General features: G+C 35.6%; 1 protein-coding gene across 8 annotated transcripts in view; it reads left to right on the top strand.

Moving 5' to 3' along the window:
* Positions 1–27624, top strand: part of LOC149797824 (galactosylceramide sulfotransferase-like) — a 93315-nt gene that overhangs the window by 5532 nt on the left and 60159 nt on the right. Inside the window, exons 1-3 of one of the 8 annotated variants that reach the window (XM_089962835.1) lie at positions 6279–6462; positions 20467–20570; positions 22406–27506. In XM_089962835.1, the coding sequence (XP_089818961.1) occupies positions 20506–20570; positions 22406–23603 (1263 nt within the window). In that variant the 5' untranslated portion in view covers positions 6279–6462; positions 20467–20505 and the 3' untranslated portion in view covers positions 23604–27506. Of the gene's footprint in view, positions 1–6262; positions 6463–6527; positions 6827–11787; positions 12007–12505; positions 12725–20466; positions 20571–22405; positions 27507–27624 lie in introns of those variants that run through there. The other 7 variants (XM_089962836.1, XM_089962837.1, XM_089962839.1 and 4 more) reach the window with 7 other exon arrangements.

Genomic DNA, 27624 nt, shown 5'->3' with positions numbered 1-27624 from the left:
CCTGGAAGGCGGAAACAGAAACATTTTTGTCAGGACAATATCTTAAACGAGTATGTTGATATAGATAGATAGTTTAATTATTTAATAAAATTTGCTGTACCAATCCAACACGTTGAGGATGTAAATGATGGCATGCAATCTGACATTAGTGACTTTGCTTTAACCAATCTTCAGACTTCAGAAGTATTAAACAATCTGGACTAGAATCTCTCACATTTTCAACAACATAAATGGACTAAACTAAAACAGCTATAATATTATTATGAGAAATTGTTTCCTGATATTCCAACACGAACAAAAAAAATCCATCATGATACCGAGATTGGAGATTTTAAACTGAATAAATACCCTTATAGGATGAATACCCTCAAGCAGGAATATTTGAAAAGGGAAATTAAATATTTACTGGAGAATGCTTTTATAAAACCAAGTGAAAGGAACTTGTATTCAAGGGAAATTAAATATTTACTGGAGAATGATTTTATAAAACCAAGTGAAAGGAACTTGTATTCAAGGGAAATTAAATATTTACTGGAGAATGATTTTATAAAACCAAGTGAAAGGAACTTGTATTCAAGGGAAATTAAATATTTCCTGGAGAATGATTTTATAAAACCAAGTGAAAGGAACTTGTATTCAAGGGAAATTAAATATTTACTGGAGAATGATTTTATAAAACCAAGTGAAAGGAACTTGTATTCAAGAGAAATTAAATATTTACTGGAGAATGATTTAATAAAATCAAGTGAAAGGAACTTAAACCATGTATTCTTTCATCTAAACCATGTCATAGAAAAGTGAACAGTATCACCAAACTGGATTTATTTTCTCTGCCAAGAATAGATGAATGCGTCGCGAAAATTAGAAATTAGAAATATTTCACCGAGTTTGGTACTTTAAAAGGATACTGATAGATTCAACTAGCGGAAAGAGTAAAACAAAGTTAAGTATTTGCACAGGTAGGCTTTTTTAAAGTATAAAATGATGCCCTTTTTATTAAATAATTGTGATGCTCGCCTCCATGAAATCATCATCTACGAGGACACCTTGGTAGATAACTTGAAAACATGCGGAAATTTTTCGTTCGACTCCGTGAAGCAATCTGACAATTATTTTAAATAATTTAATAATGCGTTTGGTCGTGCTAGTGTATCGTTTTTAGGACATTTTCTGGGACAAGGTTATGTTAAATCTGTAGAACTTAAGGCCAAGGTTTTCTCTGAATTTCCAGTGCTTTTTAGTATATATATATATATATATATATATATATATATATATATATATATATATATATATATATATATATATATATATATATAAACTGATGCGGTTTGTGGTTATGACTGCATATTATTGGAACCTTGACTCCAAGTTTTCTATAATTGTCAAATCTACGAAAACGTTAGAGTAAGAAATCCTAGATTCTTTGGTCTGACAAATGTGAAGAATCTTATGACAAATTAAAGGTCATACTTTTAAGTGCGCGGGTTCTTTCGGCACCAACTTCCCGGCCATTAAGTTGTATGATGATGGAAGTAATGTTGGGGTAGCTGGTGTACTGGTTCAAAAAGATAGAAATTGTGTTGGTCGTTCATTGTGCTTTTCGTATAAAAGATGTAAACAAGCATCATAAAAAGTATTCCACAATCGAGAATGATTGTTTGGCTTTGATATTGGCTTTGCGACATTTGGAAGTGTATATTAGTTCGGCTCCTTCTCCAATTAGAAATCACAGTCCTATTACTTTCATTAACAAAATAAAAAAACAAAACTCAGAGATTGTCGAGGCTGAGTTTGATGCTGAAGAATGCAACGTTGACATTAGATACACCATGATAATATATAATGCGTTTGCATATGCCCTCTCACGAGTATCGAATAATTATAGTGCTTTGGGAGTTTTGTAATTAAGCTGAGTATCATACATAAGAACTTTCTATGTAATTTTAACCATTGCGGTGTCATGTACATAACTTTCAAACAGGTAAACGAAAGGTTTATTTTTTCTTTATGAGGGGATGTGTTATGTATATTTGGTTTATGTTGTGTGCTTAGCTTCGTCCATGATTGTAAGTTGTAAATATAATGTTGACGTAGCTAAGCTTTGTCCATGATTGTTAGTTGGAAGAACATATGTAGCATGAATTCAATGCTAGTCTTATGCAGAGGTAGGCAGGTTTTTCTGTTGGAAATCGCCACAGTCTATTTCAATGTAGGTCAAGCGAAAATGTTATAAATAGGGATTTGAAAAGCAAATCATTCATACTTTGTTTTAGAATCAGTCTGTTAGATATAATTCGAGAGGAATTATTAGGTTAATTGTACTCATTGCCTTTTTGGATCCATGCGCACTATTTTTGGATTATTGTAAACTCATTCAAAGACATCGTGGATTGCATCATCGTGTTTGATCTGGGTACTCCAGACTATAGGAATTCATTCGGAACAGTCTACATTTTTTACTTGTGATATGACATTTAGGATTATTTGAGATTTAATTCACAATACTGTATAGTTCTCCTGAAATGTTAAATTTGTATTGTAGAAAAAAAATTGCTTGTTGATTTTCCTGTTTTGCATATATTAAGACCTAATATTTAACACTTGTAATATATGGATTTAGTACGTACAGTCGAGATGAAGAGTGCACTAAAGTCACATGAATTGATCCAATTCCAACATCACTGCTGCTTGAGTGCATAGATCCAGAATTGCCTTCACTAACTGATGTTATTAATTCCTCTCTCTCATCCGGGGAATTCCCATTATTTTTCAAAACTGCCATTGTAAAGCCTCTGCTGAAGAAACTAACACTCGACCATAACGATTTAAAGAACTACCGCCCAGTTTCTAATCTCCCATTTATATAAAAAAAATCCTTGAAAAGGTTGTTCTATCCCAGCTTGTATCTCATCTGAATTCAAACAGTCATTTTAGCAATGTACAATCTGCATATCGCCCTTGCCACAGTACTGAAACTACTCTTTGAAAAGTAGTTAATGACCTGTTTGCTTTGGATAATGGAAAGATTACAGTCTTCATCCTCCTTGATTTGTCTGCAGTATTTTACACAATATACCATTATATATTACTTCATCGCCTCCAGTACTTATTTTTACTGCAAGAACAAATTTAAAGACCTAATAATGTTTCCTACCATAAATATTTTCAGCATGTTTTTTATGTTTTCTAATTTCATGGTGTTTCTTTTTGTAATCATATCATTATGTTTTTTTTATCTTATAGGTGTTGTCTAATGTTGTAAAGCGCTTAGAGCTACTAAAGATTAGGCGCTATACAAAGTCCTCACTATTATTATTATTATTATTATTATTATTATTTACACTGATGTGTTGCAGATAAATTTGTCTGCACAAGTTTCTTGATTTAAGGAATATGCGAGATCAGACTCAAACCATTCATTAGTATTTACACAGTAAACGGAAACATGATTTTACATTAACTAAGGCATCTTAGCATTTATTCATAAATACAAATGGCTGTCTTTTCACTCATACTTATTCAAATCTTCTCATCGCCCGAGATAGAAAAGAGACGTCGAGAGTACATGCTACAACTTGATGTGGCATAACATAAATTAAGGTCTGGATAACCCTAGCCGTGGGAAAACGTCTAAATACGCAGGTAAATACGGATAGGAACTCATTAAAGTGTGCAGCCAAGACGTCTGGGGAGCTTGTCTTTACATGGCGAGAAACATTTGGTGCTCCAGTAGAGACAATACTGCAATAAGTGTTGCTCACGTCTATATCGGCTTTAATTGCTTTCAAGCAGAATTCACAGTTGACTTTTTCACTGACAATAAGCACAATGATACTTGAATGATGAATTTCATCAAAGTGATGATCCCAAGATCCTACCATAGTAGGTAATTAGTTCACACTAAGATTCTTTGTTTTGATTAGGTCATTTTACTAAATGAAAGTATCATGGGGTAGCTTCTCATTTGGCTAAGTAAAATCTCGGTCTTTATCCTTGGTGCTATCATCAAATTTACAAATTTAATGTACATATTACAGAAAATATTTTGTTAAAACAATTTGACACGGTTCCCGAAATCAGTTAAGCAGAATACTTTAATTTTCCGTCGTAATAGTGGTGCATATACCAGCACAGACCTGCAAGTTATTCACTGCATCGATGACCTGAAATTTGTTTCTTCAAATAATCTCCATTACATACACACGCGCACACACATACACACACAAACCATTTGGAGACCATTTTAGAGTTACTTAAATACATGTAGTGGACCACTCTAATTACAAGCATACATTTTACTTTTATTCCAATGGTTAACTTTTTTAATAAATTACATTTTGTGTGAAGTTTTTGTGATTTTGTTAAATATGATATGGATATTACAATTACATAATTAATATGGCAATTTTCTTTTATATCCAAACTTTATAGATTTATATGTTCCATGAGGATTTGTTACTTCATTTTTATGTCCGTTCGTACATTCATGCACCCATCTATATTATTTAAAGATGTCTTTATTTGTAACTCTGGGATATAACAAATATTTAAAAAATTAAAGTTTGTTTTTCAGACTATTAGAACGGTTTCCCATTGGTTAATTTTGAAATCAAAATTGTCATTAAAATAGTTTTAATCTAATGCATGTCAATATATGTTTTCATACACATGTACGAGTTTAGAATACAACTCAGTTTCAAAAACAATCACGTGGAAAGACAAAGCCACAAAAGCAAATTACAAACATGAGGACTAAGCTTGGACCTCCCATAAGCCTCGATAACTTGGGAACACGGTCCTTTATTACCTTTTCAGACTTGTTAGATGTTGGATTATTCTGTCATTTATGCATCAGGTGGAGTTGTTTGCTTTTTTTGGCGGGGGGGGGGGGTTCGTCGTTGTTAACATAAGGTACAACCTTTGTCATTAGCGCTGTTTCATATTTCATACAAATCTTAAAGCTACTACGGGTAAAGTAATTGTAGCTTTAGATGGCATTTCAGCTATAAACAATTATAATATTTCACCTTAAAACATGTTTAAAAATTATCGTTGAATAAACATTTACACACAACCTCATCTGATAACCATCCAATTCAGTCGGAGACGCAGTAGTCTACCAAGTAGCTTTCAATGCAGGTCTGTAAAGATGTCATTTACTCAGCTATGGCTGTGGAACCACTTAACCGATCGAAATGTCGATACCTATTAAGACACATACATAGGACCAATAGAAATATCACCCGATCTAAGGCACAAAATTCCCATAAATAAAAGCACCCGATCTCAAGAACAATTTTCCCATAAATAAAATCGTTTGGGCTAGTAGAGCCATTTACGTTCAGTTAACATATGCATGGAGTGTTTAACGTTAAATCGATATTGTAAATAATGATTATCCTTCTCGTTTCTATCGTAATTGATCAATGTGGAAATAAATCAGCAACATTTAGAACGAGTTTTCAACATTTTATAAAAACTTTCCAATGATTCGCTATAAATATTTATAACAGACCACAAAACAATTATACTGCTTTTCAGTTTTGTCTGATAGTCTCTTTTATATATTATTTAACTCTTTACTTTAGGTATCAACAGTCATTATTCCTCGTGTGTGTGTGTGTGTGTGTGTGTGAAACAAATGTAAAATCATTAATGGCCACGGGCTGACCGATGACAAAATTTATGACTAAGGCAGACTGGAGAAAAAAAAATTGTTTCAGAAACATTTTTTTCTTCGTATCAGATTAAATCCGAATGGTAACAGTGATATCCACCTGCATGTCCACATTCTGTGCCATTTAGACGGGTCTGCTATTCAAATCTTAGCAGTCTATTTTTAATCCTAACGTGCACAAGAAACAAAGCCTGGTTACGCTTTTGTGGCTAGAATAATCAAGTATTGGACATGTTTTTTTTTCTTCTTCTAATTACCATAAATTGTGACAAAGATTACGTACAACGGGTGGAGTCTGTTTACGTTTAGCCCATGTTTTACATAGGTAACTAAAGCATAGCTAAGAAAATATACTATCTGGGTATTAAAATGTATTAGTCATTCGGTTTATGTGAAAACGCGGTCTTTATCCTTTATTAATTCATACAGTTTAGGGTGATATTTTAAATTCTGACGACATTATGTGCACAATTAATGTTCTTAAGAGACAAGTGAAAGCTTATATAATTCAAGATTCATATGTCAATATTAGCTGGCAATAACTGCACGTATTTTATTTCGAAACAGCGGTGTGCCTAGCATAAAAGAGTCACTGACGCATTCAGTCAGGTAGTCTGTGCAAGTGGGACAACACACAAAGGGGCGATATGCGTCATATCAAAACCAACATCTATTCAGGGCAGGTTTGATGAGCATCATCATAAGAAATCATCACCTCTTTTTAATTCTGTGCCTATTATGACCAGCATTGTGTTGGTTATTAACGTTGGACGCGCTTTCAAGTAAGTGACTTTAAAATGGACTTAGTATAATAACAAATTCGGTGTATTCGATGTATCGTCTCGCTGAACATTGCCTTGATATTGTTTTTGTTACAGTATCCTTGTAATTGTTGTACAGCTTTCACAAGTTTTAGGCATAGGTGGAGTCTGTCTCGACTTCCTTTCTGTGTAATGTTATGGACCTAGCTTCCTCTTTATCTCGTTGGTTTGTGTGTGTGCATTAACTACATACGATATAAATCTCACCCGATCTCAGGTTAAGAAGTCGTATCAAATTCCATTTGACCAGTAAAGTTCTCCACATTCTGTTCTGTACAAGAAGGTTGGATGTTAAGGGTTATTGGTAACGCACAGTTCATTACAGGTGAGTAGGGGATTGTTATTCTACCACAACTCGTGATTCAGTTTTTATACTTTATTAATTATTGCGGTTTGAGTTCAAATCTCTAACCACATTCTTGGTATCATTGTGATGGGTTCGAGGAAAAATATACAACATGTAAGACTTGGGTATAATATTTACCACGTACGTACACTACAAGGTACATTAAACTGTCTGGTTGTATCTTGCTTTCTAAAACATCCAATGTATTTGCAAATGACTACACTGTACAACGATACAATCTAATCTATCTAGTGTTCAAATGTCACACACAAAACAATATTGTCAAGTATATCTATATTTTTGTAACTCTGGTACACTATTGTGTCTATAATATGTATGCCTTTTAGTCTTTACTTTAAATCGTAATGATCATCTACGGTCAAGATATTATTGTTTTATACACGGGTGTAAAATTCTATTTTAAGATATTAGGGTGAAGGTTGCGCAGGATCTATAAATAGTGTTGATGTAAGGGTTTACAATCATTAATAAAACTGTTAATAATAAGCACCTGTTTGCTAGTTGGGGGTTATTTCCTACTGCAGGGTTTAGGTTAGGATGTGGGTTACCAGAAGAATCAAGCTATTTCCCATTGGTTGGGTTTAGTCATATGATAAGGTATTCTGAAAAGTCTGTCACATGGGGTATATTGCAACATATAATAATAATATGCTCTTGATGGTGTGTATTAAGAGACTACTGGGCAATCAGATTCCTTCCCATTTTCGATTATTTCTTATTTCGGATCCTTAATTATATGATAAAATCAGTATGCATATGTGTTTAATGTTGTGTTTAGACAATTGGAGAGGAGACGTATGATATGACTATTCGTTGGAGTTACAAACCCTTCATTGGACTAGAATATTATTCTAACTCACTGTGAATTATCCAGAGGAATTTCTGTCAATGCCATTATGACACGTAAATTTGAGAATCTAAATTCATTCGGAACCTTTGATTCTTTTAAACTCAAATACAATGTTTTCAGATTAGTTTGGATTCAGTTCATAATACTGTAAGTTCCACTTACATTTTCATTTATAACGTTTATAATTGAACTATTCAGTACGTTTTATAAAACTTGTAGGCTTTTCTCGTTTCTTATGCTTGGTTTATGACCCTATAATCGTAACAATATTAATAACTATTTACCAGAAATACAGATAAAAGGGTAACTAAGTTACCACTAATATGTATATAATTAATTGCATAAACAAGCGTTCCGTATTAGACAAAGAGTAGAACACACTGTAGAAACTCACATGAATATATACATGAATACATGACGTATGCATCGCCACCAAGCAAGCTGTACTATACTTAAGTTTGACATTCATGATTAGTGACGATCGTAACATCCAACAGAAGTAGAGGAAGTACATTCTTCTAAAGTATCCACCTGCTCATAAATCGTACCTGATCAGTTTGTAATTTTATTAAAATTTGTATTTATTTTATACAATTTAAACCCCACTCTTGCTTGCTTGAAGTTATTCTGACACTGGCGGAAACATGTACCACCACAGCAGCAACTATCATATTTACAATCAAGTTTATTATATGCTCCATTTATGCATACATATAAGGTTTATTTAAGGATAATTAGCTAAAGTCAAGTACTTTTTATTATCTTTAGACGGGTATAAAGAACGTTTCAGTAATAATGACCAAAAATGTAAACTTCGGTGTATTATTACTTACAATACCAGATGTGGTGAAAGAAAAGAGGAAAATAAATAAAACGTAAACAAGCACATAAGTCATTTCAAAGCGGACATTTCAGCCATGGTTAGGAATTTTCTCCACAATTAAGAGTACCGACCATAACTACTTTCAATATGGAAAGATTTGACAGCTATAGGGTTACAGGTATACGTGAAAAAAAGACCAATATGGCAGACTAGAATACAATATATAAAACACCTAACTCTCGTTACATCTTGTCTAGTCCTCATGCAATATGTAAATTACAATACAATAGCTTAATCCACTCTCATTGTTGTGATCTACTACTGCACGCACGATGTAATATCAATTTGCCTACTTTAACTCGTAAAAAATTCCTCAGATTGGCGCTGCAAATTTAATAATTTAGCACTTTTACTTATTACGTATAATGCGTAATATTTGGCGATACCACATCTACCCACTCTTTTAGGGATATTTCATTTCCATTATCCCATAAATCTATATGTTAAAGAACTTTCTCTCTCTCTCTCTCTGGATGGATGATAGTCATATAATTGCACCCATGTCAGATGTTTAAAATTAATTTAAGCCTTCCCAATGGTTTGTTTACTTCAAAAATAATATATCTGCCGTATAAGGCGGTTTAGGCCTAATGAAATAAAGGATCAATGAACACAAATACTAAATCTCGATTAATGTCAGCAGCAATCCTAACTTTGATATTGGTGTACATGTCCTTCTTCAGTGCAAATATATTTATTGCGTTGCTGTCGAAATTCCTGCTTTGACATTTTTTATAACCCAAATAGTGTATAACTGATTTCGCTTTTGTAAACGTAACACTCAAGGTATCTTTTGTGTCCGGGATAGTATAAAATTCAATACAGTTTCCTTTGTGTCTCTTGCTACAAGCAAAACGTTTAACGTGACTAAACAGACCTAAAAGTGTAAGATTACCAACAGTCGTGATTATCTCCTCACCAAATAGGTGTCACAATGTATAAATTTCAAGTCACCTATTGCAGAATGCTGTCACAATGTTTTGTCAGAGGTGAAGTCAGTCAGCTTCTTGTGACGCCCTGAGTAATGCATTGTGCAAGTGGAAATCGACAATCCAATTATATTATTCGTGCGCGCATGCGTGTGCGTAGTCTCCTAACCTGCGGCTGAAACAGTTATTGTTTTTGTTGTGGGGTTTAACGCCATTTTTCAGCACACGATAGGCTATACATGGCGGCCAGTATTAATGGTGGAGGAAGAATCCAAGAAAAGCCCGGAAACAACCACCGACCCATGAGAAGCTACTGGTAAGCTTTCTCACATACCCACATTGGCCGAATCCGAGACTCGAACCCACACAGACAGAGGTCAGATGGCAGTGATCCGTAACGGAGAGCGCTTTAGACCACTAGGCCACTCGGGGCCCCCGAGACAGTTGAATAGCTTTCATATTTTCAATAAAGACTGTCATATTTCATGATAAATAGTTATCATTTATAATTTATTTTTAAACTTTCAAATAGTAGAGCGGGTTATGTTAAATTCGTTCTAATTCTGTATAGCAACTTTTAGAACATGTCATTTAATGTTTCAGTTGGGTTTTGTTTTCTCTGTTTTTTTTTAGGGAGAATAAAATTTTCATTTTCTGAGGTTTTGGGGGTGGGCGGTCTAAAATTGCCATTTTGGATGACAACTTGGCATCATTTTGTTCAAAATTAAACGCCTTTGATGCTAGAATGCTTTTTGTCAAAAGTTAGTATAATTCTCTTGAGTGCTGTCTGAGAAAAGACGTTTAATGTTTTTTTTATTGTTCCATTTATATTTATTCCGACCCTATTTGTCGACAAAAAACTACACGATTTGTAAAATTGAAAAAGTGCCGGAGGTCGCGGATTCGAACCCCGATCGAGTTATACCAAAGACTAATAAAAATGGTAGTAACAGCTTCCTCGCTAGGCGCTCAGCATTAATAAGTTAGTGTTAGGACTAGTCGGCCGGGTGATAGGATAATGTGACTGGGTGGGACATCATGCTACAGGTGTGCGGCATATTGTCCCAGTGCTAAGCATCACTCTAAACTGCCAAAGTACAGACATCGTAGCGATATGGGTGAAAATATGTAAAATTCTACGTTTCAAATCCAAATCACAGATATATATCATTTGAAAAATGTTGAAAGACCTATGTGTGAGGAAACTTTCCGTAAAATTTTTCCTGCTTTGTTTTTGAGCAAAAGTACTTTGAAAATTTGTATATTCTTAACGATGACGGTCCATCGGCATCACTGGTATAAATTTCAAGTCACCTATTGCTTTGTTGTTGTTGTTGTTCTTGTTGTTGTTGTAGGGTTTAACGCCATTTTCAGCACACGATAGGCTATACATGGCGTCCGGTATTAATGGTGGAGGAAGGACCCGGGAAACCACGGAAAGAACCACCAACCCACGAGAAGCTACTGGCAAGCTTCTTCACATACCCACATTAGCCGAATCCGAGAATCGAATCCACGCGGACAGAGGTGAGATGGCAGTGATCCGTAACGGTGAGCGCTTTAGACCACTTGGCCACTCGGGGCTCCCAGTCACCTATTGCAGAATGCTCTCTGACAAATTTGGTCTAATTCTATTAGGTGGATTTTTTAAAAGCATTTTTGGGTGTTCTGTTTAAAGTAACATTTGGCCTTTTATAGAACTGAAAACGTGTCAAGATGCTTTCTGCTACATTTATGCAAATTTTATTGAGTGGATTGGAAAAATTATTGATGACTTTTTATATTTTTATGGCGGACATATTTGATGGTGTATCAGCATCGGTTGTAAAACATGGAAAATCCGCTGTGCCAGACTACCATTTGTAAAATTTGGTCAAATTATGTTATGCGGTTATTCAGAACTTTGCTGTTTAAATGCTATTCTATGTTTAGTAACGACAACCATATTTAACAGCAGATTTGCATCATTCATTTATGTAAATTGAAAGCCCTCATATTCAAGATACTTTCAGTAAACTTTTGGTCAATTTACGTCAAAAAATTTATGAGAAATCAATGAAAATATTTCTTCTATATATAGTACCGGCAGCCATTTTGGATGAGAGGTTAGTATCTTTTGAACAAAAATGAAAGGGCCTTGTGTCACCGAATAATTTCTAGAAAGTCACGTGGAAGCGTTCTTTTGAGAATAACTTGTGAAACTTGTGGACAGACAACGTCCGATGTGCAAAGGACCATTATCATTTGACTTCACGTCTCTGCTTGATTCAATAAATAGGTTAAGGCTAATATCCTTTTACGGTTGTTAAATCGTCTCAGTACTAGAATTACCCTCCGACAAGGAAGTTATGGGGTTCTCCAGCATTCATAATGAATATTGGATCGTCGCCAAACAAACCGGCGAAGACATTGAACATGATTCACAAGAGTGTGACTGATAAACCATACTTTAAAGACAGCAGCCATGTCAGCAGAGGTACTGTTTTCACTTTTGTTTGTTGCATAATCGGTATGATTGCAAATGAATTTTTTTCTGATTTGATATCGTGGACAAGTTTACAGTCTTCTGCCGCGTGACATAAGTAAGGAACAACAATCTTGACAGCTGCCTATAAACATCGGCTTTAACCTTATGACAGTATTAAAGATCGGATTTGGATAATGCCAAAACTTACTAGAAAACATAAATTACCTCATTTACTGGCTAGAACCCTACACAAAGGATGCCCAAAGGATCTGATTTCGTAAGTTAAAAATATAGTTACAATGGGAAATATAAATTACCTTCAATTCAAAGGTTAGCAGGTCTTTAAACATATAAAGTTATATATATCATTTTCTCCTCTCTCTCTCTCTCTCTCTCTCTCTCTCTCTCTCTCTCTCTCTTTGCGAAATTAACGTTAGTCGTCCTGATTATTGACATTGTTTTTAAATCGATTACAAATAAAAAATCTTTAGCAGACAATCGTATCTAATTCGAGACCACGTGGGTATTGTACATTCCTCTGTTTGCGTCATGCATGATAATGACGAATACCTTTGTCCACAACACGTATATTTACTGTTTGTAAACGCTGAAAGCTATTTTGGGATTGAAGTACTAAGATTACTTCGGGTTAGAAGAAATCCTGCATTCAAAATATTCCTGACAAACAGCTTTTTATCATGGAAGCAAACGAAATCTTCTATTTCAGGTATAATTAGACAGAAATGTTTTTTTTTTTTTTATACGGCTATTGCACATGTAACACGCTTACTTGTTCAACTGCGAACATTGTAGATCTATATCTACCGTCGCTTAACACTCCGGTTGCTCAGGGTCTATGCTTTTTTATCGTAGAGGATAGCGTATAGCTCAGTGTCCAATCCGTTTATGGTAGCGAATAACTTATTGTTCAGGGTCCAATCTGTTTATTATAGCGAATAGCGTAAAGTTCAGGGCCCAATCCGTTTATTCTAGCAAATTGTGTATAATCCGTTTATTGTAGGGAATAGCCTATAGCACAGTGTCCAATCCGTTTATTGTAGCGAACAGCGTATAGTTCAGGATCGATTCCGTTTATTATAGCGAATAGCGTATAGCTTAAAGTCTAATCCGTTTATTGTAGCGAATAGCTTATAGCACAGTGTCCAATCTGTTTACTGTAGCGAAAAGCGTACGGTCAGGTTCCACTCCGTTCAGCTCATGGTGCAGTCCGTTTATTGTGGCGAATAGCGTTTAGCTCATGGTCTAATCCGTTTATTGTAGCGAATAGCGTATAGCACAGTGTCCAATCCGTTTTTTGTAGCGAATAGCATGCGACTCAGGGTACAATCCGTTTATTGTGGCGAATAGCGTTTAGCTCATGGTCTGATCCATTTATTGTAGCGAATAGCGTATAACACAGTGTCCAATCCGTTTATTGTAGCAAATAAGTATAGTTCAGGGTCTAAGCTCTTCATTGTAGCCAATAGCGTAGATCCTAACCTGGACATCATAAAACTATGAGCAGGAATTTGATATTGAAATTTTTCTCTCAGCCAATCAAAAGTAGCTATAAAAATATAAAGCTCCGTATGAAAGGATTGCATAAAATATCAAGCTCAGACACAAAATCAGGAGTTGATGATTTCTCCCCGCGTGAAATCCGACTGGATAACCGCTAAATCCTATGCGTGCAAAGACACCATCGATATATTTAAAGTTTTGTAGACAAGTGGGACATAAACATTTTGAATCTCCATTTTAATTTATTTTGCATAATAAAGGTTTGGTTATTATAAGCTGATAACTAATGCCCCAATACACAACTCGCCAGGTGCTGGCGAAAGACGGATCAAAGAAAACAGTGAACACACTTTTACTCTTATTGGTTAGCTTAAGCCGTGCAATTTTATAAATTGATATAAATTTAAACAGTTCTAATTTGTCATTAATAAGGAAACTTCAAAATTCAAATGATTTTTAGAAAGATTGACGTGCATTCATTTCAAAGCAATTCTGAGTTTTTTAATGTTGTCTCTATGCGAAGACACATTTTATTTCGCCTCATTCAAAAGTTAGGGTTGAAAATATTATATAAGTAATCCAGGATGACGTCTAATGTTACCTTTACCACAGAGTTGTATTAATTAAAGAACCCATATGTAATTTATTGAATTAAGGAATGTAATTATCTAAACATTTTACCTTATTAGACGAAGATCGAAACTCGATATAAATCAAGGTTGATCTCAAATTAGTCCTACATTAAAAGTGAAGAAATCAAAATATATATGGCCACATTTAAATAATGATGAACGAACGAATGTAATACAATACAAGATCTCGGTCTGTCTGGGATATAGCCACTGTGACAATATCATCTTTCTTCTCTTATGTATATCTGTACTACGTGTGTTAATTTTCATGATTATTGAATGTAAGAGTCATTTATTATATAATACTAAATATTAATTTTCTTTACTTTTATGGATTTATACATTAAGATGATTCATTTTTAATCAACATATTTCAAGGTTTCAGGAGAGAAGTATACATGTAGATGATATATGAGCTCAGGTCACGGGTTTTCTTGAAATACCAGGTACAACTAGTTACCGATTAGCTAGTTGATAAAGTACTTAACCTTGGGGGCCCCGAGTGGCCGAGTGGTCTAAAGCACTCTTCGTTACGGATCACTGCCATCTCACCTCTGTCTGCGTGGGTTCGAGTCTCGGATTCGGATAATGTGGGTATGTGGGTTGATGGTTCTTTCCGGGGTTTTCCCAGGTTCTTCCTCCACCATTAATACTAGCCGCCATGTACAGCCTATCGTGTGCTGCAAAATGGCGTTAAACCCTACAACAACAACTTAACATTGTTACCTTGGTTGGAATGATTTCGAAATGATTGGTCGACATTCATTCTGCTTTTGGATTGATGTCTTAGTTTGTTTATTTATTTTTCATAGGGGATGATTTTTTCGAGAATGAGTTACTCTTAGCATAAGCATCCGTCGGAGAGGCGTCAAATAGTTTCGTTCAATTCAGTTGTGTGGACTTTTTATTTTTTATAATTATTCATTTGAATTACAAAATGCTCCGACTTTAGGATTTAGTATCTGTTTTGGATTGCATGTGAATTTAAATTTATTTAAAGACATTTTGGATTATATCATTGTGATGCTCCAAGACTATCGGCATATCAACACAATATATTGAACTACATGCTGAATCATCATCATCATCATCATCATCATCAGTCTCATGACCTAGTCTGGTCGTCGAGGCACTGTGCTGCTGAACATCTGACCAGTTCCCTCAACTTGTCTCGATCATGTGCCAATGCCTGTGTCTCAGCAAAACTTTTCCTGGTCCATTCTGTGATGTTGTCAGTCCACTTTTTTCTGTTGTGGATAGACTTTTTGTCTCAGCAAAACTTTTCCTGGTCCATTCTGTGATGTTGTCAGTCCACTTTTTTCTGTTGTGGATAGACTTTTGGTTCTAGTGACATGGCAATACCATTTCAGCTTTCTCTTTTTGACGGTGGTGAGGGGGTCCTCATATTGGCCTACTTCGCGCCTGATGGTGTTACGCACTTCTTCATTTGTGATGTGGTCCATGTAAGAGATGCCAAGGATGGTTCTGTAGCATCTCATTTCAAATGGCTGGATTCTTCGTTGTTATTCTGCTATCAGGGTCCATGCCTCACATGAGTACAAAAAGACTGAGATGACTAGAGCTCGCAATAGTCTGATTTTAGTTTTCAGACAGATATTCTTGTCTCTCCAGATGGGTCTTAGCTTTGACATAGCTGCCATTTGTGCTGCTCTTGACAAAATTTCCGCTCTTGATCCCTCTTCGGTGATTATGGAACCAACATATTTGAACTGGCTCACTGTTTCCAGTTCATGTCCTCTGACTTTAATCTTGGCTGAGATTTGTTTGCCACTATTTGTCATCAGCTTTGTCTTCTCAGCGCTTATCTCCATGTCAAATCTGGAAGATGTTTCATCCACGTTCTTCACTAAGGTGGCAAGCTCGTCTTCACTGCCTGCCAGCCCATCAATGTCGTCTGCAAAGCGGAGGTTGGTGATGTTACGCCATCCAATGCTGACTGTCCCACAGTGGTTTTCCAGGGCTTCGCTCATGATGCACTCTAAGTAGATGTTAAAAAGCGTGGGTGACAGGAGACAGCCTTGACGCACTCCCACTGTTGTCTGGAACCAGTCCCCCACAGAACCTTGGGCAATTACTGCACTGGTAGCCTTGGCGTACAGCTGCTTGATGGTATTGGTTAACTTTTGACCCATGTTATACTTCTTCATTGTGGCCCACAATGTCTCATGCCACACTCTGTCAAAGGCCTTTTTGAAATCTATGAACACATGATAGATATCTTGTTGGTGTTGCGAGTACTTTTCGCACAGAACCCTGAGATTGAATATTTGTTCTGTTGTGCTTCTTCCACTCCGGAACCCGGCCTGTTCTTCAGCGATTATTTCTTCTGCTTGTGGTTTCAGTCTGTTCAAGATGATCTTTAGCATTACCTTACTAACATGGCTGATCAAACTGATAGTTCTGTAATTTTGGCACAGCTGGAAGTGTTATAATCAATGACTGGGTCCGTTGTGTTGGCCATTCACCTGTCTGCCAGATCTTGTTGCAGATTTTTGTTAGTAGCTCTTTCACTGATTCTCCCCCATTCTTGATAAGTTCAGCTGGGATGTTGTCTACTCCAGCTGCCTTCCTATTCTTCAGTGCTCTTATTGCTGACTCCACGTCTTCTTTGAGAATGGGAAAATCATCATCATTTGAGGAGTTTGGAACTTCAAGCACCTCTGGGTCTCCTGTGGACTGATAGTTGCAGAGTTCTTTGCAGTACTCAGTCCATCTTTCTGCAATGTCACTCGCTTCTGTGAGGCACTTTCCATTTTTGTCTTGAATGGTACTGACTCTTGGTTGTTTCTGTCTGGTGAGGTCTTTCACAATTCGGAATGCCTTTTTGCTGTTATTCTTTATCAGACTGTTCTCCATTTCTGTGCACTTTTGTCCAATCCAATTTTCTTTTGCTTTGCTCAAGTTTTTTCTGATATTCTTGTTTATTTCTCGGTACTCCATTGCCCTTGTTGTGTGTCTGCTGTTTTTGATTCTCTTCGGGCATCACACAACTTCAGAATCTCTTCTGTAACCCAGGGTTTTTTCTTCGGGCGATGAAGGCCAATGATGTCCTTGGCAGCTGCTGTCATGACTGTGTTGAAGGTGTCTGTCATTTCATTGATATCACCATCCATCACAAGGAGTGGAGCAAATTTTCCTCCAATTGTGGCTTGGAATGACGTGCAGATGTTAGGGTCTTTCAGTTGTTCAAGGTTGAATTTGAGCCTGATGTTCTTTGCCTTGTTAATTTTCTTCAGCCTCACTCGAAAGTTCATAATCACGAGGTCGTGATCACTCCCAACATCAGCACCTGGGAATGTTCTTGTTTTTGCTCTATTGATGCCAGATGGTAACGGTTTTGGACCAGTATGTAGTCGATCTGGTTGTGATGGGTTCCATTTGGAGAGTGCCATGTCCAGCATCGTGAAGCGTTATGTTATCCCAGGGTGTTGGCTAGTACCAAGTTGTTGTAGCTTGCGAGCTCGAGCAGCCGTCTCCCTCTTTCATTGGTAAGCTCATTGCAAGAAGGTCCACAATGTTCTTCCCAGTCTTTTAGAGCATCTTTGCCAACTTTGGCGTTCCAGTCTCCTTGGACGACGAGGATGTCTTTTTTACTGACCATGTTTAGAATACCCTGTAGTTTGTTGTAAAACTCCTCTATTTCTTCATCATCATGATCGGTAGTTGGAGCATAGACTTGGATAATTGTGATGTTAAAGGGAGATGCTTTCAGACGAATGTAAATTATTCTGCTAGATATGGGGCAGCATTCAAGCACAGATCCCTTGATGGCTTTGTTTACAAGGAAGCCTACTCCATTTATGGACTTGTCACACTCTCCACTATAGTATAATATATACCCATCTTCGGTCTGGTGTTCTCCTAGGGCTTTCCGTCTAACTTCACAGAGTCCCAGAATGTGCCATGTGTAGTGTTCCAGCTCATGTGTCAACTCTTGGAGTCTTCCAATTTGCGCCAGAGTTCTAATGTTCCAGGTGGCGATGGCAATGCTGTCTCTCGCTCTGATTTTATTCATGCTGAATACTACTGGAATTTCATGTTGAATAATCGATACTTTTGCACTTGTGATAGAGTATTTAGGGCGATTAAGGATTTCATTCACCACATTGTTAGTTATTTTTAAAATTTTTAATTTTCTCTTTAAGGTAAATAAAATAGTTTGTTTAAATTGTTTTGTTTGTTTTTGCTTTTGTCTGCTATTTACTTTGAGACAATTGTCAGAACACTTCCATTTAATATATTTTAATGTCTCAGTATTATGTATAATACATTAAATAAAGTACACGCAATTTAATGTTGCAACGTGGACGTTTGTCCTCTTGTACAATTAAAATTAAAATTCGAGGTCGTATATCTAGTTTGAGTTAAGGGCAAACGTATTCTCTAATATTAAAGAATGATAAATTATATAAATTTACAAACTTCGTACTAGAAATTGTGCTTGAATAGCTCGACGGACATTTGAAACTAATATCTATCACCTAGCCGACTGGCACAATATATCATACGAATTTAAAAGGCATAACAGTTTCATTTTTGATAACATTTGTGGCATTTCGGATATAAACGTTTGGTTCATAATAGTTCATAGATGCGTAATTATTAAAAGATATAAAATGTATTTTGTAGTTGTGTCATACTAATGATTGTGCGTAGTTAACTTTTCCTCTATTGACAAGTCAGTTGGTTGGCTTTATTAGACTCTCTTCGCTACTGATATAGCAGATATTATCAGGTATCGGTCTTTTCTCTATTAATAGGCCAGTTAGTATGAGATATCCGACTCTTAGTTAGCAATATGATATGAGATATCAATCTCTTTACCAGCGATATGTACGTTAGTATAAAATATCAGAACCCAAGCTGAGACATGATCATTTTTGTCGATCTGAGTAATTGGCGTTGTGAAAATGGTTTTGAGGTAAACTATTAAAATAAAGTAAGGGTCTCAGAACCAATAGGAGAAGATGAAGAATTCTTTTATTTCAGCTGGATGAATGGATTGTCACACACCAGCTGCTTTTCATTTTTCCGCGTTAACGCCGTTGATGCAATGTTTCGGATTTAGGCTAGCTATAGACGTCATACAAACCATAACATGGCTGGGTCCCTACAAAGAGTATGCAAGTAAATATGAAGAAACGTCTCTTCTTTAGCTAGCAGTACGAATGGCAAAAATATACTTACTTTTTTGCATCTTAAATTTCCTCAAAATATACTTTCTTAGTTCTTCAAATTTGAATTATATGAACTATGTCATGGATTCTAAAGCTTGATTACACATTCGAAATTGTCGCTTAATTTCGACTACATTCCAAGTGCAATAATAGTCGCCTTACTGCACCCAAAATGAACTTGATATCCCATAAGAGTCTTCTTTGATAATTACAATTGCAAGAGTTCATATTTGCCCCACATTAAGATTCCAAGCATTCAGTGACAGAACAGAATCACGGAGCCAAGTCCCTAATCATCGGAATGAAGTAGAATTGACAATAATAAAGTGTAAAAAGAGCCATTCCTTCCAGACCAACTAGAAAAGCTGCTGCAATGAGCATCCATTCACAGCTTGACTCTAAATTTCAATTTTAAGTTAACCAAAACGACAGTTCATTTTGAAACTGATGTCTAGAGCCTGAGTAAGTTTAAATTTCTCTGTGCGGAGTTACGTGCGCATTAATATTGTTATTGTGTATTGATGAATCTGCGGTTGTGTATTTATTTTGAAAAACAATAATAAATTCAACTTTTTGTTTCTTGTAGTATACATTTTATATAATTAAGCCGTGGGTAGAATAAGAAAATGAGTGTATAATAAACAGGTTACAGCATTTGTATTGTGTAAATATGCACTCGTTTTCTCAAATTGATTTTGTACTCCCACGGGTTGAGCAGTATCCATCCGAAAAAGTACCTTGTTCATATTTTCCCATAAATGCAGTAAACAATTTTATCCGCATGATATCGTAGTATAGTCGCCTTATTTATCACAAAAAGAGCACAGAGCGTGGAATTTTTTTTTCGAAATTGAATACGTTATTAAATTAATTTAGAATCTTCAAAACCAATTAGCCGAGATAAAAGTACAATACAAATGCAAATATCACGATTTTAACGTGTTATGGATAACTTGTTGCAGTTTCTAGGACACCGTTGGTTGTCCCCAAGAATCAAAATACAGATTTTTTAAAATCCATTTTCAGACTAAATAGGCATAAAGTTTACGCTGTCATATCATAACCTACATTATTACTTGATGAAACCGTTTTAATTATACAGGCTTTTTTTGTTTCAGGAATTCCAATAACCAGGCACGTTTTGACTGAAACGTGAAATGCACCGTTTTCATCTTACTATCTGGCTATTCGACATGTTTAAGAAGAAGTTTAAATTCTTATTGTAAGTACACCGATATAACAAAATATATGGCCAAACTTTGACACAATCGAAGCTCTTGTACGGCTACACTTTGACAGCATCCAAACTGATGTATGGCTACACCTTTACAGCATTCACACTCTTATGTGGCAACATTGCGACAGCATCCAAGCTTTTGTACTAACCAATGCGAAAGACATTGACTTATTTTGAATGTTGACTTCTTAAGACTTCAATCTTTTCACTTGATTCTTAAGTAAATGTCTGGAACATTAAAACATTATTTTTGCAGATTGGTACCTAATGGATTGATTTATACATTGAATTAAACGGTACATTTAACGCATTATTGGCTATACCTTGCCAAGAAAATGGGAGGCTAGTGCTTTTTCCAAGAATTTTCCGACGTTACCATTTCGGATCGGCTTGGACTGCGAGTTTGGCGCTATAACACTAAATATCCCATCATTTAGTGCATCTTGGAACCGTAACCTATATATGAAAAACTGGGATGGGGTCGATTATCAAACTGATCAGTCGATTATTGTTTGCAAAATTATCAATGATGTTAGATTTAGTTGATTAATATTTTCCAAAATCGTACTGAATGACGGACGCAGACCAAAGGGTTATTTATTTATTTTGTGTAATCACTTAGTAAAAACTGAGAAATTAAAAAACTATTTATTAACGAAAATGAATAAAATGCTGGAACTCTGAAAAGGAAAGATATTTAATAATTTCAACAAAGAAAGAAACAGCCAAAGATATTTTTTTTAAATGAAATTTTAATAACTCATTAATTACCAATTTAATCAATTTATCGGTTCGGCCATAAATCCAAACGATTTACCTACTATAATATAATACTAATATCAATGCCGCTGAATATTTGATGACTGATCACTGCGGTAACATAGGGGTGGGTGGGTGGTGGGTTGGTGCTGAAATTTTTCCTTCTTTGGATGAAATTTCAGACATTATTTTGCTGGGTGAAATTCTTTTTCCCCTTCTACCCATTTATCCCATGTTATTTCAAATTGTCATCAAAAACAACAAATATCAGTCTGAAAGGAAAATACAGGCATTTAACCACTCTCCTTTTGAAAGATAAAATATTCCATTCTTAAGTGTAACCAATTGAAAAATTGCTTACAAGTATGTTTGGTTTTCATAAAAGTTAATCAAACCGGTCCAAGAACAATTGGTTTAGAATCGCGATATTTTATTATCATCTAAATGTTTTTGCAGCAAAGTTTCGCGGCTGTTTCTTTAATTTGTTACCATTCTTAAATTTTGTTACAAAGTGTCAGCATTAATTGTTCAAATTGTTACACTATCTTTTAATTTAGAAATATATTTATATACTTTCTTCTGCCAGTTATCATTGTTAGACCTTTATGGTCTATTATTGCACACATCTGACTCAAAAACACTAGCCACTTTTGATGATGCTTTTTTGTATAACTTGAACATATTTTCATCGCTCCAGTCCTTTCATCTGTCAATCTGTTTTTAACTTTCTTTTCCTAAACCACTGTGTGGAAATTTATAAACTAGTTTAATAGCCATAGGTTGTCCGTATGACACACAGCTGCGAGAGGGTTATGATTTTAAGGATAAACCTTTTGAAGTGTCTGGGCAGGGATCATCCAAAATTCATGCAAAAGTTGCAATTTTTAAAGCCAAACTTTACACATGCATTTTGAGCATGAGGCCATATATCAGTCGTTTCAGATAGATAGATAGATAGATAGATAGATAGATAGATAGATAGATAGATATGTTGTGAAGTTGCTGCATTGTTGCCATGGCCAAGTCACATTAATTGGTTTGCTTTTGTTTATCTCTTCCAGATTACTGGTAGCGACAACGATCTCGCTGGGATTTATTATGAAATATTTGGACCGCTACCAGACACGTATTGTTCCCTGTTTTCAAGTAATAACACAAAAAGTTGTCAGCACAACCACTGATAGTACTTCACGTGTTTCTACTACGTCTGGCCATACATTTGAGAACAAAAGACCAGGCAGTTGCAATAAACACAATCATGTTGCATTTTTAAAGGTGCACAAGGCAGGAAGCACAACTGTGATGGATATATTTTTACGTTATGCAGTTCAAAATAAACTGAATATAGTATTACCGAAGAGATCCACTGGTTTTGGATTTAACTATTTAGGTTATGAACAAACAGTGTTGAGAGAGAATTTAGTACCCCTACAAAAAAACCAGACTTATGATATTCTGTGTAACCACGTGATCTACAACAGAACAGCATTCCGTGCAATTCTTCCAAACGATACAATGTATATTGCAATTCTACGTGAGCCAATAAGGCATTTTATTTCTGGTGGGATTTATTATTACTTTTTTGACGAACTTTGTAAGATTTATAATACAACCAACTCATCGAAAGCCATTTCAACATTCTTAAATGATCCATCTGCATTAGACATGGCGACAAATTATTTTCATAACAAAATGTCTTTTGATTTGGGACTACCGTCTTCTCAGTTTGAGAATATCACTTATATTGATAACTACATACAGGAACTTAATAAGGACTTTGCACTAGTCATGATGTTGGAGTATTTTGATGAATCGCTTGTTTTGATGAAAAGATATCTTTGTTGGGATTTACAAGACATTATATATTTACCCCTAAATTCCATAGGTGAAGTAAAATATCCTATGCTCACATTTGAAGACGAGAAAAATTTAAGAAAATTCAATCTTGCAGATTTTCAGCTCTATGAGTATTTTCAAAACATTTTTTGGCAAAATGTACAAGCAGAAGGGCCGTTGTTCTTTCAAGAAGTCAAACACTTTAAGCTTGTACAAGAGAAGGTGAAGCATTTCTGCAATACGACCTTGCGGTCAAATAAGAGTTATCACTTTTTAATGGTTCCCCGTTCAACATGGAACAATGAGTTTTTTATTACACAATCCGATTGTAAATTCATGTCACAGGATGAACTTATTTTAATGCACGATCTTATTGAAGAAGCGTGGGGCAGGTACAATCAGTCATTAAAAATCAAGGGATAAATACTCCTATCAGAACTCTGTGTGTGTGTGTGTGTGTGTGTGAGAGAGAGAGAGAGAGAGAGAGAAAAGGAGGAGAGAGAAAGGAGTATGTTGCAATTATCTTTTCAGTACATTAAGTGGTAGTCATCAACTTTTTTCTCATTTTATGTGCAGACTAAGTCATTTACAATAAAACAATCATTGTAGTATTTACGTTATTGTGTTGAAATATCCTAACCTAAATACAAGTTTCAAATTTAAAAAAAAAAGACTGGAAAAGGAAGTTCATAAGTTCATATTATTAGGGATCCGCGGCAGCTGAGTTGGTAGAGTGTTGGTTATGTCATACAATGGTCTTGAGTTAAATACAAGCCCAGGTCGATTACCCTAGCGTGTCTGTGTTTTTTTCGGGGGAGGGTTGTTTGTTTTTATTTAGCCTTTTTTGTTGTTTGTTTGTTATTTTAATCGGATCAACGTGAGATTTTTATTTTAATATAAAGTTTACCCTTCACTTATCAAACTCAGTGATATTGAAAAGCGTAACTCCGTTGACTCTGACCTCACAGGAATATATTGCATAAAATTAACACTGTATACAAATTGCATAATAAAATTACATATACTGTAGTATGATTATACTTTAAAATGGCACAAACAGTAATTCGGTTATGCTTTGAAATGGCACAAACAGTATAATCAGATTACAGATTGAAATAGCACACCGAGTAATCCGATTGCAGATTAAAATAGCACAGAGTACTCTGATTACAGATTGACATAGCACAAATAGTAGTCAGATTACAGATTGAAATAGCACACAGAGCACTTTGATTACAGATTGAAATAGCACACAGAGTACTCTGATTACAGATTGAAATAGCACACAGAGTGCTCTGACTACAGATTGAAATAGCACAGAGTAGTCAGATTACAGACTGAAATAGCACAACGTAGTCATATTACAGACTGAAATAACATATTCCCACCACTTAAACCAAACTTTACTTGGTTTGGTATTTTACGACACAGCAACACAAACTGGTTATTTAGGATACAACAGCGTGGCCATCCCAGGCTGATTCGTAGGTAGGATTCCAATCCGCATCATTTCGGTTGCGGCTCACTTATGTGAGTTCTAATCTCGAGCTAGGCCATTGTGGGTAGGTAAGAAAGCTTGTCAGTAACCTTTATTGGTCGGTGTTCTTCCGGGAATTTCTTTACACTTATACTGATCACAATGTGCTGGAAAAGATAGCTTTAAACCCACAACAACCAACATCTTATCGGTTAGGTGTCATTAAGCATAAAGGACTCCTCCAGGCATTTTGTACAGAGCAATGATGCAAAATGGTAGTGACCAATAATATGATATGATTTCTTGGCATTTATATATCTTCAATCTTGAATGTTTTAAAGGAAACAACTCGGCTTTTACCGCTTGTAAATGAACTACCCCCGGTTTCTTAAACATACTGTGTGTTGCCGATGGTTTTCCATTTCCGCCAGCACGGTTTAGACCTTTCACACCAAGGTCAGGGTGTCTGGCGCTAGGACTCCACAAATAGCGCCTGCGACCATACACAAGTGTTTGTATGTCAAGCGGAGTAGCGCGGCGCTCTTTGTGGTTTAATCCAGCAGTTATTATTTCAACTGGATAATATTCTCATGCCAGTAAATTAGAGGGTTTAATAATAGTTCTTCGATTAATATTGTCATCGGAGATACCAAGTGCTCAACAGCTGACATTGTTCAGCTACAACAAGTGTGCACTTCCAACAAAGCACTCCTTTTTACCTGCACAGCATGATACAATCATATAAAATATCTTCCGGATAAATATTTAAATAGCCGCCGATTGTGCGTTCCTGAGGTTTTCCACCACGTTAATTTAGAAACAAACTGATTGCGCCTTTTACGTTTGCCTCTTACGACCACCCCCCTCTAACAACTGTTACGTGGACGTCATTCCTTGTCCAATAACAGTTGAAATTGTTCTCTTTTTAGTGCAGTCAATATTGGTTTAAGATATTCGATGAGAAATATACTCGGGTGGGTTCAGCAGTGTATTTAATTTCTTCGGTGTTGAAACAGTCGTTGGCTGATTTTCGCCATTTTGTCTGGTGTCATCGCCAATTAATGATATGACTCCGATCTGATCTCGAGTGGCAGTGGTACATCAGAGTACATCAGGGTGACCTCAAAGGTCGGTATCTATCTTACCATCACTTCGATTTTATTTGAGCTTAATCGAAGGCCTCGTAACGCCACTCTAAATTAAAGAGAGTTATTCATCAACAAGTGAGAAATAAATACTGTCGATATTAGAATCCGCTGTCAGCTGGTCTTGATTCCGAAACCTTATTACGGCGGTCTGAATCCATCGTGTATATGCAATAAAAAATCTGAAACACGAACAAAGAAGACAGTAAAGTAGCCCTTTGGACGAATATTGATTCCTAAGATTCGAATTTTATCTTTGGGATTAATGATGATGATATGGTGAAAAATACAGCACGAACATAATTGCTTGTCCTTTTCAAATATAACAAATTTTTTACGATACAAAGATGCCTCTGATCGTTTATTAAGCTCATACATTGATTTCACCCGCCATTATTTCCGTTTATGATCAACAAGTATGATCCGGGCTGGCTCGCGCGTGTTTAAGATGAGACGTTTAGGTCTATCAAATCGATTCTCAAGAGAACTGGAATCAAGTTGACCATTTGCTGTATTGACGAAGTATATGGATAAACGCAACAGACACAAGAGAGTTTCTGATTACCCCACTTGCATAGATTCCGACCAGAAACTTTGCAACCCCATAACGAGTTTAAAAAATGTGTACTGGTGATAGTAACACTTGCCATATTTTCCAGGAGAGAAAATATCTGAGAAATTCATGAATAAAAAGTTTCATGATGTCACTACACACTTTGTTAGAACTGTACCCATTAGACATATTGTACTGCGCCGTATCGTAAAGTCGCCTACCATAAAACGTTTTCCAAACTAGAACTGATACAAGTTAAAACCTAGGCTTATACAAGATATTATTTATTTATTGTCAATTTCATTTGACATCCATCAATTAAATATGATAAAACAGTAATAATATCAAATAATTTTATATTTCTATTTTGTCGTGTGTAGAACTTGTGTACTCCGGGTCGACAGGTCACCCCATTACCTTCATTAAAATTTTCGTCTTAATGTGCAGTACATAAGCCTGGAAAAACTAAAGCAAGTAACTCAAGAAGCTCATTACCTAATATTTCCAACACTTAACAAGTATAGTTTTTGTTCTTGATTTCTTTTTCATTTCTAAGAGCGTTATTTATAGCTAGATTCTACTTAGATAAATACTCCGATTTTCATAAAAGAGTAGAAAACCTGATAAGTTTATATAGTGCGAAGCAAAATTAGTATCTCATTAATACTGTTCTGAAGCTGCTAACTAAATTGCAAGGGTGCAGGCTATTATAATTTAGGTGTAAATAATTGAGTGAGAAAAATAATCTGTCGGTGTCTGCACCAAGACAAGAAATCCAAGTCGCGGAGTTACGTTATTATTTCCCCACGAGCCTTGTGGGAAGACAAAAAGGATATAACCACTTGAATGGGATTTCTTTTCACTGGTCCAAACCCCATCATAGGTTATAGTAATCTTTGCAGTACCTATAAACATGGTTTATTTGTCTCTTATGAATTTTTACTAATGTCTGCAATTTCACTTTTCACGTCCTCGATATCCGAGAATTTGATCAGAGTGTGATGTGTAAAGCTTGCAAGTAACGACTTGTTCCATGACAAAGATACAATTTTTATTAGAAATTCCTCGTCATGAATTCATACAATACGTGGAACTCTGTTAGGAAGAATGCTCACTGCTCTTAAATGAAAAAGAAATAAATGGTATTAATTAATTTTTGTTTAAATGTATGTTTAAATATGGGCCAGGAAAATTCATATATTTACTCGCCCAATTACACGTTTTACTTTCCCACTTATCCTTTTTAATAATATTACAAGCATTATCAAA

The sequence above is a fragment of the Sinohyriopsis cumingii genome, chromosome 6 (genome assembly GCF_028554795.1).
Source record: "Sinohyriopsis cumingii isolate HCF-2022 chromosome 6, ASM2855479v2, whole genome shotgun sequence".
NCBI classification, from domain to species: domain Eukaryota; kingdom Metazoa; phylum Mollusca; class Bivalvia; order Unionida; family Unionidae; genus Sinohyriopsis; species Sinohyriopsis cumingii.
This window is presented reverse-complemented; position numbering and strand designations above follow the sequence as displayed.